Source organism: Dermacentor andersoni, chromosome 3 (genome assembly GCF_023375885.2).
Source record: "Dermacentor andersoni chromosome 3, qqDerAnde1_hic_scaffold, whole genome shotgun sequence".
In the NCBI taxonomy this organism is placed as follows: domain Eukaryota; kingdom Metazoa; phylum Arthropoda; class Arachnida; order Ixodida; family Ixodidae; genus Dermacentor; species Dermacentor andersoni.
The window spans coordinates 167,919,094-167,933,290 of record NC_092816.1 but is presented as its reverse complement, the minus strand read 5'-3'; the positions used below and the strand labels follow the sequence as shown (position 1 = coordinate 167,933,290).

General features: G+C 47.7%; 1 protein-coding gene across 1 annotated transcript; it reads right to left on the bottom strand.

Moving 5' to 3' along the window:
* Positions 1 to 4,697: 4,697 nt before the first annotated feature.
* Positions 4,698 to 12,822, bottom strand: LOC126524176 ((3R)-3-hydroxyacyl-CoA dehydrogenase-like). Its single transcript, XM_050172522.3, has 3 exons — positions 12,504 to 12,822; positions 6,302 to 6,495; positions 4,698 to 5,400 (listed from the first exon to the last, which is right to left on the bottom strand). The coding sequence occupies exons 1-3, from the start codon at positions 12,667 to 12,669 to the stop codon at positions 4,984 to 4,986; spliced, it is 777 nt and encodes a 258-aa protein (XP_050028479.1). The 5' UTR covers positions 12,670 to 12,822; the 3' UTR covers positions 4,698 to 4,983.
* Positions 12,823 to 14,197: the final 1,375 nt, after the last annotated feature.

Genomic DNA, 14,197 nt, shown 5'->3' with positions numbered 1-14,197 from the left:
AGTAATTCTGGACCGCATCTACTCCTGCCTGTAGCGTTCGCTCGACTTGACCGTGTTACGTTCGACCTGCGGGGGCTGGCGATCTTCGGGGAAGCGACCGACGAAACCTGCCCGCCCCGCTGCGGCGACTCGCTTTGTAAGAACGACAATGCGCCACGTCCCCATCCGAACGGCGCAGTCTGCGTCTAGACGCAGTCGGCGGACCAAGTATTGTTAGTGGATTCCCCGTCACCGTCACGGCTTGTTTGGAGCGGTGGAATGCCTGGTAGAAGATGTTTTGCAGCGCCGTCTCAGGGGCCTTAGAAGTCGTCAGTCAATGAACAGACGCGGCGGTTACTGTCTGCGGGGTCAACTCGGGATCAAGAGACGCCTGCTCAGGGCAATACCCCTTGAAGGAAAAAACCAGTAAAAAACACAAAGGACAAGAGGAGAGGTTCACACCACAGCGACTGTCGTTGTGGTGTGATCCTCTCCTCTTGTCTTTTGTGTATTTGACTGGCTTTTTCCTTCAAGTATGTACCAACTGGCCCAGATTTCAACCCTTCTGCAAGAGCCCTGTCTGCGAAAAGCCTCTCACATTGGTGCGGTCAGTGAAACCTGTGCGGAAGTGAGTGTCTAAACCCTCCCCCTCAAAAGCGCGATGACTTTGGACGCTCCCAATTGGTCGAAGGTTGAACGGCCGTTTTCGCTCACCTAGGGATCTAGGGAGCACAGAGTGTTTATAATCAGCCGTTGTCGGCTCTTCAATGTGTATTCTCTTTCAGTCATGCTAGACTGATGAACTGTAACATTCTCCATGTAGATACTGTAAATAAATCCCATACTCCTCGTTCTCGATGAGAAGAAGTCATTCTTTTCCACAACGTCCTCAGCGTGGATGAGTTGGACGACGGCACGGGCCAGCTACCATCTATTTCATGCCCGACACCAATCATTAGAACCGTCACATCCTCTCCCGGGAGACCAGAGGCGGATGTCATCCGCGTAGAGAGTGTGATGCAATCTTTCTATTTCTGTTAAGTTCTCGGGTAGACCGAGTAGAACTAAAGTAAAGAGTAATGGCGATGTGACGGATCCTTGCGGCGTGCCGCACGGACCCGTCTCAAGTTCCGGCGATTCCTCGTCGCGGACGCATGCGCGCCTGCCGCGACGAAATCTCTAACGTAATCATACATTCTTTGACCTAGTCCTAATGTCCTAACTGTTTTTAAGATCGCTTCGTGTTTAGTTGTCAAAGGCCTTTTTAGTATCTAGGCCGAGAATCGCCTTAGTGGAGCTGGTAGTGTCGTCAACGATCTGGTGCTTAAGCTGAAGCAATACGTCTTGTGCGGAGAGGTTGCGGCCGAATCCTAGCGTGGTGTGCGGGAACGCGTCACGGTCTTCGAGAAAGTCGGTCACGCGGCTGAGAACCGCGTGTTCCGTGACTTTGCCGACGCAAGGCGTAACCGACGTCGGTCTTAGATTATCGAACGGAACTTGCTTGCCGCGTTTTGGAATCATGATATAGCGGGCCCGTTTCCATGCTTCGGGTAGGGAGCCTCCTCGCCAGCACTCGTTGACGTAGGTCGCGAGGCGGGAGATTGACTGGTCGTCTAGGTTACGGAGAGTCTTGGTAACCGCGTCCAGTTTCTCGTTTGCGACGCCGTCGTATTCGGCGTGTTGGATGCTTTAGGCCTTCATAAAGCAACGGTCACATATTGCGTCGAGGAAGTTATCGGCTTTATAATCTCTTACTAGTCTATGAGTCTTGTGGTCTTGGGTGGCCCCAGTCTCCTCCGGATCTAATAGGTGTCGAAAGAGGCGCCAAGCGCTCGATTTGTTCTTCGATGTCTCTGTGTAATTGTGCTATGCGCTTGCGCAATGCCTTATTATGTCTTTGACATTTCCATCTCTTTAGGAGAGCTCGCGTTGCTTTGCACTGTGTAGGAGCCTAATGTGAATTATTTTGAGGTTCGCCTCGGGCGGAACGTCGCTCGTTGCCGCGTCTACGTCCCTTCTGAGCGTCTCGGTCCACTCGTCTATCTCCGTAATCGGTTCGTCGCCTCGCCCCGCTTCTTCTCGTTTTTTTTCCGAAACGTGTCCCACTTCACAAGTTTGAGTTTACGGCCTTTGCTTTCAGGGTTAGTATCACGTCCGCTCGGGCCCGTGCCTATCGTGATCTCGATCAGCGTGTGGTCACTCCCTAAATATTCCTGCGTATTTTGCCAGTGCGCTGTGGTTACATTCGAAACGAACGCGAGGCCTGGTAGTGTGTCGACACTCACGCTGTTCCATCTGCGTGTAGGATCGGCGGGATTCGCGATCAGTTCAAGCCTTCGGTCTTGCGAGTCTTCCAAAAGGTGTTTGCCCTTGGGTGTTTCTCGGGCGTAGCCCCAAGCTCCGTGGGGCGCGTTCAAGTCACCCGCAACAAGTAGAGGCTCGCCGCCGGAAGCCGCGCACGCCCCCCGCAGCAGGTCCCCGAATCGGTGCTGCAGCGTGGGTTTGCTGTACACGCTAAGGATGAAGAGTCCTCGGCCGGTTTTAGGAATTAATTCTACGAACACGTGGGGTATCTTTACACAGGCCAGTGCGCGCTGCGCCACAGTGACGTTACGTCCAACAAACACGGCTGCGACCGACGACGGGCGTGGAGGGGGCGACGGCCTGCGCTCTATACCGCCCCCTTCCCCGTTGTTGACTGATGTTGACTTTGTTGACTGATGTAGCCGACAGCTGCGGTGCCCGGACCGACGTGCTTCTCGGCCTCTCTGCCCGGTTGCGAGAGCGGAATGTGGATCGGGATCGGACCCTCCGCGGCTAGTCGAGCTTCCTTTTCGGTTGTCGGTAACTGAATGACGGACTATTTCTGGGTAATTGAGGTAATAGCCACCACTGTTGCCATTACAATCACTGCTGCTGTTGTAACCGCTGCCGTACGCTGCGGCCGCTTCTTTCTCTTCTTGTTTTTTTTTCGCTCTAGTTGGCGACGCTTGACTATATATATGTACGGGGTCTTGTATCTCGCCTTGCACCTGAGGTCTCCCGTAAAGTGTGCCTTGCCGCACAGTCGACACCACGGCTCGCATCGATGGTCAGGCGACGGGTTGTTGCGTCCGCATCCACGGTAAATCTTGTCGTTCGGATTGAGGCAGACGTCGGCGCGGTGTCCCAGCCTCCCGCACTCGTAGCACACGCCAATCTGCTTCCTGTAGAGGGAGCACCTGACGAGCACAGGTCCGTAATATACGTATTTCGGTACATGGAATCCGTCCAACAAAACGATTATGATGTCCGTGTTGCCCATGCGCTTGGCGTGCAGCACTTCGGGGTTGCACTACGTCACTAGATTAGCGATGACGCCTGTCGGGCTCTCGGTCTTGGAAATGCTCCTAATCAGGCCCTTGGAAGTGTTCTCAGGGGTGGCTTGATAAGTGTTCGCCTCGAACTCTCGGGCTCCGATGCGAAGCTTGTTAATGACTCCGTAACCTTTAGCTCTGTCTGCAGACGGCGTGCTGAGCACCACGACGTTCTGTGTAACGTTGAGGCAGATGCTATTTTCCCCGCCCGCTTCTCTGCCTACACGAGCCGCGTTACGTAGGCAGCAGTAAATGCGATCCGTCTCGTTATCGAGCACGTTGAAACTTCCTCGGGGGCGTACGACGATTTTGTAATCGTCCGGCGGCAACTCTGGCATTCGGCTTGCCATGGCAATCTGCTGCACTTGACGGGCGTACTTCCTTTTGTACTGCGCTGTGGTAATTCCCGTAGTCGACGTGGCTATCGTCCGTCGCTGCATGTGCACATGCTGGTTATGCGCCGATTCGGTCGCACCGTCGGCCTGTTTCTTCCTCTTGAGATCACACGACCCCGCTCCTTCGCCGATATTTTCCGGCCTAATCTCTGTTCCTTCATCCTGGACAACTTCCATTTAACGCCGGGAAAGGCCTGGCACGTTGCCGTCGGCGACTGGGAGCTCCAATGAGCTCCGGCGACACGTCCTTGCACGCCCCGCCGCCGGGGCGGCCGCGCAATGCTGGCGTACGTGAAGATGCTAGGCTTAGCCTGCCCCGCCTCCGTGGCGGGACAGAAGGCGCTCCTTATCGGCCACGAAATGGGCCCATCTGGCAAAACTTCGTGTCGGGGGAGTCCTGAAGCTTCCGCGGATCGTTGGTCAGAAGAATTTCCATGAGAAGTTCGGTAATCCGCCAGTAACATAGGAAAGTATCGGAGCCGACACGAAGCCACCTCCGAACTCCCGTGGTCGTCTTCTTCTTTCTCAAGTTTATATACCTATATTGGTCAAATTTGCTGCATATTTCTTTCTTAATTGTTGCTTTAAGTTTAAGCTGGTTGAAAGGTAAAACTTATATAATAGATTGGAAGCGTAGCATCATTTCAGTCTAGGCGGAATTCTGTTTAGGCGGATTTTGCTCATTTCTAAAAACGTTGCTCATATTGTAGACTGGCTCTGGTTTTCTATTAATGAAGTTACTCCCTGCAGTATTCACAGTCGGTTTCGATGAAGTTTTCTCATGTAAATATTTCGTACTGAAGTTGTGTCTTGATCTCCAGACATGTAACACTGTTCCTAGATGCGACTAAACAGGACACGGCCATGTGTGGGACGTTACTACCACGTACGCTTCTGTTCGTGCTGTTGCAACGCCCCGGACTCCTATACCAAGCAGGTGCCCATGACACTCCATTGACGGCAAGAATTGAATGTCACCTCCATTGATCTTTATTACAAATTTGAAAATCAGACTGCCACAACAAAGGGAAAACCTGCATTCATTCAGCCGTCATCGTGGTAATTATTAACAACCTACAGAAAACATCTTTTTATCCAAGGTTACACAAACGCTTGCATCCACTTTGTTCTCAAGCCAATCGAGCAAGTGTCAGAAAATTCAGACCTGGAAGGTTTACACGAGATACTTAACAGACCGCATGGGATGTATACTTATTGTCGCTTGTCAATGTTCCAAATCGAATAAAAATAATTCACATCTTGAATCCCCCGGTGACTTCAAGCACAGTTCCCGTGATGAAGGAGCTCGTTCTGGGCGAGCATAAGAACTTGATGGCCTCTGCTACCTCCATTGGTTGGCCGGTTCTCTTGAGCGGTGTGTTCGCGATAACTATCGTCTTGTTGCTTTCGCCAGCTTCGGCCATCATCGGGGTATCCACCCATCCGGGTACTACAACGTTGCAGCGGATGCCATGCTTCGCCACTTCCGACGCTGCCGACTTCGTTAGAGCCACGACGCCGGCCTTGGCAGCGCCGTACGCACACGGCAACACGGAGCCGCACCTGGCTGCAAGGCTGGAAACGTTGACGATGGCTCCTCTCCAATCAGAAAGCGGTTTCCCAGAACGCAGCATTTCACGAATAGCTGCCCGGTTCACCAGGAAGGTGCCCTGAAAACATCAGAAACAAGTTTGGTAATCCCTTCTATATATCGTGAGGCCAAAAGCAATTTTCAGTTTTCGCAATGCTCAGGCGACACCCTGGCGTCAGTAATTGCGTGACTTGTAGTGACTTGAGTAACCTTTTAATTCCCTTTAGCCCTTTCCCAAGCAGAGGGTAGCCAGCTGGTACTTACACTGGCTAGCCTCCATGTCCTTCCTTCCCTTTTGTCTCTCTCTCTATCTTGAATTGAATGATTGGAATATTGCTTGACTCATTGTCTTTTTCACTCAACAACAGAAAGAAAAACACGTCTCATCGTGGCGCGTTGAACCACTTCAACACACTACTCATTTTTGCCGGTTTCTGTCTTCGAATATACAAAACACGAGCCAACTCGCCTTCACAACAGGCACCATTTTCCAGCCCATTTGTGCGAGGTCGCGGGGGCGAATCCCGCCACGGCGGCCGCATTTCGATGGGGACAAAACGCGAAAACACCGGTGTACTTAGATTAAGGTGCACGTTAACATACCCCAGGTGGTCAAAATTTTCGGAGCCCTCCGCTACGGCGTGCCTCATTATCAGGAAGTAAACTCCATAATTTAATTTATTTTCATTACCACAAGGCACGAAGTGTAAGACGAGCAGAAGGGTGTGTGTGTCTGTGCTCACTCATCAAAATGAGCGGCTCTGCTTTATCTCCAAGGCACTGCGACATCTTTAGTGCAACCTGTTGCACCTCCGTGCTCTTATCCAACAAGGCGAAGTGCTGCAAGATAGCTACGTGTCGCTGGAAGCGGCAAGGCTTTATTCGCCTTAATAGTAAATTTGCAACGAATAATTTTGAAACTAAGCCGTTTCCTCCGGGCTCAAGAAGCTTCGCATTGGCTTCACCGACCGATGTCTCACCTTAAGTTCGTTCTTGATAATTTCATCGAAAAGCTCATCCGTGCACTGGGAGATTGGCGCCGCGCGCAGAATACCCGCGCAGTGGACGACGATGCTCAGTGGTTCCGAGAACGCACTCCTGATGCCATTGAAGAGCTGCTCCACGGACAACGGTTCACCCACGTCAACGTATATGGCCTGGTGCTTGGCGTCACCTGCGCACAGTGTGTTAGAAAGTGCACACTGCAGTGCAAGGAAAGCTAAGCGTTTCCCGTTTGCAATCAAGCAGGCAGTTTCACGAGAAATAGGCTCCACCCCGGCGCGTCACAGGGTGCGGGCACTGTAAAACTATTTGTGATTAAAGCGCAAAAGCGTGATGTCACGTGGATACTTGAAGATGGACGTGAAAGAATACGCTTTATGTCCGTTATGGTAAATTGATAACCATGTATTCGCAAAAAATAAACGAGTGAACCCATTCTGCACAGATTCTATAGGGTTAATTTCATTATGGTGGTAGGGTGACCAAATAGGAGCTACATGCTCAAGCTCCCGACTGACAAGTGTTTCTAAGGCTAGTTTACGAATTTCAACAGTCAAGGTCCACCTTGGTTTCTTTACCTTACCAGCTAATTTTCATTCGCTTTGTTGTGCATTATGGGTGCTATGTTACACGAAATATGCATGAATTTTGTTGAATGTTGGTAAGTCGGTGTGAAACCATAAAATTAATTGTTCCACCCTGAGGTTGTTCTAGATAAGTTCTAGATTTAGATTTCAACCACAGCAGCTGATTTAATAAATGCTGTCTTTGGCTTCGTTGTCTGTTCGCTCTTTATGGTCGTGATTAAGATTAGAGAACTGTAGCACTGTTCACCAGAGTGATCCCTTTCACGAAGGCACGAACACAACACATCACACACACACACACACACACACACACACACACACACACACACACACACACACACACACACACACACACACACACACACACACACACACCTGTATATATATATATATATATATATATATATATATATATATATGTCGTAAGGAGCCAGCAAACAACAGGTTTGCGCGTGGTGTGGCTGGCTAAGACTCCCACGGCTACTTCTAGTAGTAAAAAAGAAACAAATCACCGAACAAAGTGGATGGGACAACAGCGCCGCGGTAGCACAATCGGTAGAGCATCGCATGCGTAATTTGAAGGCGTGGGATCGATCCCGATCTGCGGCACGTAGTTTTTTCATGAACTTTCTGCTCTATTAATTTAATCGTTCTTCAATTCAATTATTAAGTACAAGTAATTTCCCCTATGTCATCCTTAGTGCCACTGTTTGTTGGCTTCCTGTGATATGATTAATAAAATGAGGGCCCCTCCGTTAACCCCTGTCTTGTTGTTCAGATATACGGGGCCTCTCGATTTCCTTTCCCCTCGTTTATATATATATATGAGCGAGAGGAAGGGAAACCGAGAGCGAACAAGCCAACAAAGAATAAAAGCACGTAGAAAAAAAAATACCAGGATGTTACTGACCTTTCCTCCGAACACCGATTTCCGTTTGAGTGAAGGCCATTACCCGGCCGAAACATCAGTAATATCCTGGTATTTTTCCTACGTGTTTAATTCGTTGACCTGGTTTTATGCCGGAGTCTGTGATTCAACGCTTCAATACCATACACGCATATCAATTGATATATGCATGTGTGTGTGTGAGTGGAAGTAGTCCTTCCAATCAGAAATCCGGTGTGCAATATTTTAAAAAGATGCAAGCACACGTACAAAAGCAAGAACGCACAATAAAATACGAAAACGCAAAATAAATAAATTAAGGAAAGCTATAAATTAAGTGCTGTCTTCCTGTTCTACGTGCCCATGCACTTATCATGAAATGTATATATAAATATATATATATATATATATATATATATATATATATATATATATATATATATATATATATATATATTTATATTTATATATATATCTATATAGACGGGGAGAAAGGGGGTTAATCGAGGGGGCCCGATTTTTATTAATCATATCAAAATACTTGAAAAGTTATACGACAGAATGAAGTAATAGACATCAGCATAACTGAAGGGCGAAAAGAATTTCTAATAAATTATGTGGAAAAATTTATATAGCTTCATAATCGTGCTATATATTATATCCCATATGTAACCCTTCGGAAACGCTCAAAACAAACAGAAACAATATTCATTGGTGCCTCAAAGATATCAGCAATATTGGACACGTGTCGCTGGCTAGTTTGGCATACACGTCAGCCTACCTATGTTTTCAATAATTCCCCTAGAAAGTGCTGAACTTGCGTATTATAAGTGACTGGCGAGTTTCGTTGTCGGAGTGAGTGGAGAATCCCGATTTCCAATTAGTTGCCCTATTGAGAGGGTGGCCTGGTGTGTTCATATCTTTGGAGAAGGGAAGCTCTGGTACAGATTTGGCGAGGAGGAATGTCAGGGGCAGCGACGTTCCTCCTCGCCCTGTGTCCCCTTCCCTCCTCGCTCGCCCTCACAGTTTGCCGCGGCTGTCCGTAGTCCCCGTAGATCTGGCCTGTGTCGCGCTGGTGTAACTTAAATTAAAAACACACTTCCCGCTCGCAGTTTTGTCGGGTACTCGGCGTTTGTTGTGTGAATGGCGTTTGGTGCAGTAACCTCGCCCTTGTTAGGCGTACCGCAGGTGCGAGAACCATTTCTTTTTCTGCAGAAAGAGGACAGCCTAAATGCGTTGAAGCAGGCGGGCAGAAAGCTGTAGCGTATTGATGGACTGCATAATTCATGCCGGTGATATTCGCGAAGATTGCAGAAAGCAAGCGCTAGCTCGATTACCTGTGCGAGCAGGTCTTATATGTTAAACAGAAAGAGCGTAGGTTAGGGCGTGTTGGTATTCCATAACTGAGGCTTTTTTAGCGCACGAAAAGTGACGAGAGACAGTGGCAAGACGCGGACACAGCGCTAACTTCCAACAATTGTTTTATTCCACGAAGCGGTACACATATATATAGGTAACACACACCACCGTACCCATGCGCATATGTACTGATTTCTAATAAAATGAGTCAGCAACGAGACATGTGTAGCGGAAAGTTAAGATGATATCAAAGATGAAAGAACGACCATGCATAGCCAAATTTTTTTTTTTGTAATTGCAACATTAAAATCTCTTCATCAGGCCACCCTCTGTGTCACGTTTAAAAAATCGAATTCTTTTTTGAAAGATCGACTCAAGGCGCGCTAACACAAGCGCTCCCCAAACTAGCGATCTTCGCCGCTTCAATAATCTCATGTGCTGTTTGCGCTGGGCTTCTTCCTATCACCGTGCACTGTTTATAATTGGGACTGCACCCACGCTTTCTGCAGTGAAAAGCCAGATGCCCCAATCCTCCAGTTCGCACATTATCTGCGTGTTCACGCAACCTGTCATTTACGCACCTTCCCGTTTGGCCGATGTATTTTTTGCCGCACGACAGGGGCAGTTCATACACGATGTTGTTCTCACAATGAACGTAGCATTCCTTGTGATTTGTCTGGCAACTGGGCTTCTCAGAACCACAGTAGCTCGCCTTGCACAAGTTGGACAGCTTGATTGGCGCTGAGAAGATGACGCTTACATTTGCGTTATTGCCAATCTTCTTCAGTCTGTGCGAGATATCGTGGATGTACGGTATGATTGCGCGTTTCTGCTTCACTCGCGCATTTTCCAGTGGAGCAAAGTGCTCATCCTGTAACCCGCGTTTTGCGGTCCTAAGGAGACCTTCGGCCACAGCTGTGATGATATGCTGCGTGAAACCGGCCTGTTTCAGACGATCCACTTGCGCCTGAAAACTGGACAAACACTTGTGATGACATGAGCGGCGAAGCGCATTAATTAGGGTTGAATTTGCGATCCCCCTCTTAACCAACTTAGAGGGGCCCGATGAAAATGGCAGTAGCGGTTTGTTCGCCCTTGGTTCATATGCCCACCAAACCTGGTGTCCCTCTAAAAACATTCTTATATCGAGAAATCGCAAAGTACCATCCTGTGGGTTTTCATGCGTAACAGTGAGCGGTTGTGAGTGTGAGCGTAACATGAGCATAACAATGAGCGTAACAGTGAGTGTGGCCGGAGGTCTCCTTAAGACCGCAAAACTCGGGCGACAGAATGAGCAGTTTACTTCACCGGAAAATGCGCGAGTGAAGCAGAAACGCGGAATCGTACCGTACATCCACGATATCTCGCACAAACTGAAGAAGATTGGCAATAACGTAAATGTAAGCGTCATCTTCTCAGCGCCAATAAAGCTGTCCAACTTGTGCAAAGCCAACTACTGTGGTGCTGAGAAGCCCAGTTGCCGGACAAATCACAAGGAATGCTACGTTCATTGTGAGAACAACATCGTGTATGAACTGCCCCTGTCGTGCGGCAAAAGATACATCGGCCAAACGAGAAGGTGCGTAAATGACAGGTTGCGTGAACACGCAGATAATGTGCGAACGGGAGGATTGGGGCATCTGGCTTTTCACTGCAGAAAGCATGGGTGCAGTCCCATTTATAAACAGTGCACGGTGATAGGAAGAAGCCCAGCACAAACAACACGTGAGATTATTGAAGCGGCGAAGATCGCTAGTTTGGGGAGCGCTTGTGTTAGCGCGCCTTCAGTCGATCTTTCAAAAAAAAAAAATTAATTCGATTTTTTTAAACCTGACACAGAGGGTGGCCTGATGGAGATGAGATTTTAATCTTGCAATTCAAAAAAAATTTTTTTTGGCTATGCATGGCCGTTCTTTCATCTTTGATATCATCTTAACTTTCCGCTACACATGTCTCGTTGCTGCCTCATTTGAATAGAAATCAGTACATATGCGCATGCGTACGGTGGCGTGTGTTACCTAGATATATGTGTAGCGCTTCATGGAATAAAACAATTGTTGGAAGTTAGCGCTGCGTCCGCGTCTTGCCACTGTCTTTCGTCCCTTTTCGTGCGCTAAAAAAGCCTCAGTTATGTTAAACAGGGCTTACGGATTCGTTAGAGCGCGCACGCGCCGCTACTATAAATGTAGCGCGGTCGTCACATGGTTTGTTTAGGACCTACATGACGGCTTTGTTCATTTGTTTCATTTTGCTTGTTTACGCCAAGCAAGTGAAGAAGAATATGATAGAATGATCCGCTAGCGCACACGCTTGTAGCCTTTTGATATTTCGTCATTCGCCTGTTGTTTCTCCCTTGACACAGTCCGTTGCAAAGTAAAGATTACTTAGCCTTCCGGTTGCGGGTCACTCAGTCACCGTAATCCTCTAAATATATTTGATCGGATAGAATAGAGATCATGTTTTAGGGACGACGACTCCTAGACTACTACGCGGTATTTTTGCCGTTGAGCAGTGGAATGCCCTTGAACGCATACTAGTGCGACGCCTACCCATTCGAAGGAAATACATTTTCTGCAGCAACGTCCTGCTGCAAACGGCAAATCATCACTAGTGAGAAGACAGCAAATGAATCTTGCATATTCATGTTCTTGGTGCAATTAGGAGCACTGAGGCATACAGGCATTTGAAGGATACAACCTGTGGTCACTTGCATTTCTCTTCGTTCATTTACTTCAACTACTCCTTACTACAGAGAGAGGAGTTGTCACAGAATTGTACGAAAATAAGCAAAAAGGATAACTATAGCAGATTAAGAAAATATTGAAACAAACTGGCACCAATTACAGCTTCAGCTAGAACAATAATACGCGTAGCGGATAAAATTACACACCACAGGCACTTCATCTTTCAAAAACACCCTGCGATATCGGTAACTCATTTGGCTGGACTATATTAGCGCCAGTTCCACACTACTGTTCAAGGAGAAAAACAGTATATTTAAGGCAAAGCTGCTATATCGAAGCAACGCTGATCACAATACGTGTCGGCACTGAGCAGCGGGCACATCTAGAGTATTCTACATAATTCGACGTGTACCAATTGTGGGGACATTTGGCCACCTTAACCAGAAAACTGAAACGGCAGGTTCGATTTATTACTAAAATTGCCTTCAAAACAGCTTTCGCCACTAACGTGAAATTACTGGCATTCCTTAAGTATCAAAGTTACTGCTGCATATTTCGCAACCTTCTGCTCCGGAAAATATGAAGCTACGACTTTTTCACGAGCTTAACCGAGGGGAGGGGGGGGGGGGGGGGTCTCATAAAGAAAGGTGTAAATTTAACTTACCTGGCAGAGATCGTGCAACTTTCTCAGCTGCCTCGAGCTGTATGTCAGCAACCACCACGGTGACCCCATCGGCGGCAAGTAAGTGGCAGACCGCTTTGCCGATACCACTCGCACCCCCTGTCACCAGAGCGAGCCGTCCGTACAAAGCCGCGTCTACTGTAGTCATCGTGACTTGGCTATGGTGCGCAAAAAATTCTGAACAAGTCGAACACGTTCGTCGTCTTAAACGCTCCCAGCACAGGCAGTGAGCGGCACAGTGGGTGGCAGCTGCTGAGGAGAGAGTGGTTGCAGGTTTCGACCGAAGGCAGGATGTGGCTTGACGGTTCTCCGGGTATTCGTCGCGACTGCTCTGCGGCACTGATAAATAATCTGCCAGTTGGCCTGTACCTGTACGTGCCCCCATGCAGGTGTGTATAAGATACCCAGGTGAACAGCCCCTCTCTAAAAAATTGGCGGAAAAAACAAGCTTACACATCCGTTTGGAGTCGTAGAAGTTCGAATTTTACTGGTTCGTCGAACCCTTTAGGATGTTCCGAAACTGTGATTGTTAGTGCGTGCACTTATAATTCAGTGGTTCAAATGCAGCCCCGTCTCATTTCAATAGCAAGCACTCAGAAGTCATATGGCTTGAATGGAAAATTTTTCAACGTGCTACTATAATTTGCTAAGTTTTTCTTGGACACTTACATGCTACAGAAAGAACAAAACCTAGTCATTGAGGATTAGCAAGCTCCTATTAGGTAACGTTTGTATGCAAGGGAATGCAAAGTGAATAAGTATCTGGTTGCCGGTTCAGGTAATAATCGGTTGTTGAAAACGATGAACAGAGGGGCTAAACTCGGGGCTAGATTTATGTACAGGTTGAACAGGCTGAAGGTAAATGCGATACTGTACCATAAGAGCGAACGCGCTAAGGGCGCACAGGACACCTGGACATGCCCAGCAACCTGGGTAAGAAGCAGCAGAATATTATTTACAGGCATTGCTGTACAAATCCAGAAGGTACACTTCAACTGATTCCAACAAGTGCATGCCTGTATAAGCCTCTGAGGCACACCTAGTTAATTCTGGAAATGCCAGGTCAAATTTTCCACAATGCCTTTGCATAGGCGTGGGTGAGGTAGCTTGAACTATTGAGCTATTATTAAATCCTACGGCTAATGTGCCGCCCAACGTATCCCTTCAACACGTTTGCAGGTCCGTAAGTCCCGCAGTTTTTACTGGAAGTTTTCTTTTAATGAAATATGGTGAGCAGGAGAGTTCTGCGCCACGGGTGATGCACGCTAACCGTTTTTTTTAGTTAAACAGTATTTATAGATAATTGACCAGTTAAAAGAAGCAAATGCGGAAAAAAATACGGACAGTACGTAACATATCCTTTAGGCCAGCTAAAACAGACAAAATAAAAACGAAATACAATATCAACATAACCAGTTATAATAGGCGCGAAAGGGCCAACGCAGAGTTCGCATAAATTTCAAATTGGTGCGTGCTAAGACACAACACAGAATTTTCACAGCAATGTCATTTAGGAATATAGAACACTTACTTCCACTTGTACGTCTAGGGAACGCAATCTACCATACAACGGTATGTAAGCCTACACCTCAGGTTGTAACGAAGTGAAAATGAAGGGTACTTCTTAGAACTATCATACGAAAGAACATAATTACTACGCTCCAGTAATTATCTTA

Coding starts and splice junctions, on each gene's coding strand:
- LOC126524176 (XM_050172522.3), bottom strand. CDS start 12,669: ATGACTACAGTAGACGCGGCTTTGTACGGACGGCTCGCTCTGGTGACA. Junction 6,496..12,503: donor AGTTGCACGATCTCTGCCAG/GTAAGTTAAATT, acceptor CACTGTGCGCAG/GTGACGCCAAGCACCAGGCC. Junction 5,401..6,301: donor TTATCAAGAACGAACTTAAG/GTGAGACATCGG, acceptor TGATGTTTTCAG/GGCACCTTCCTGGTGAACCG.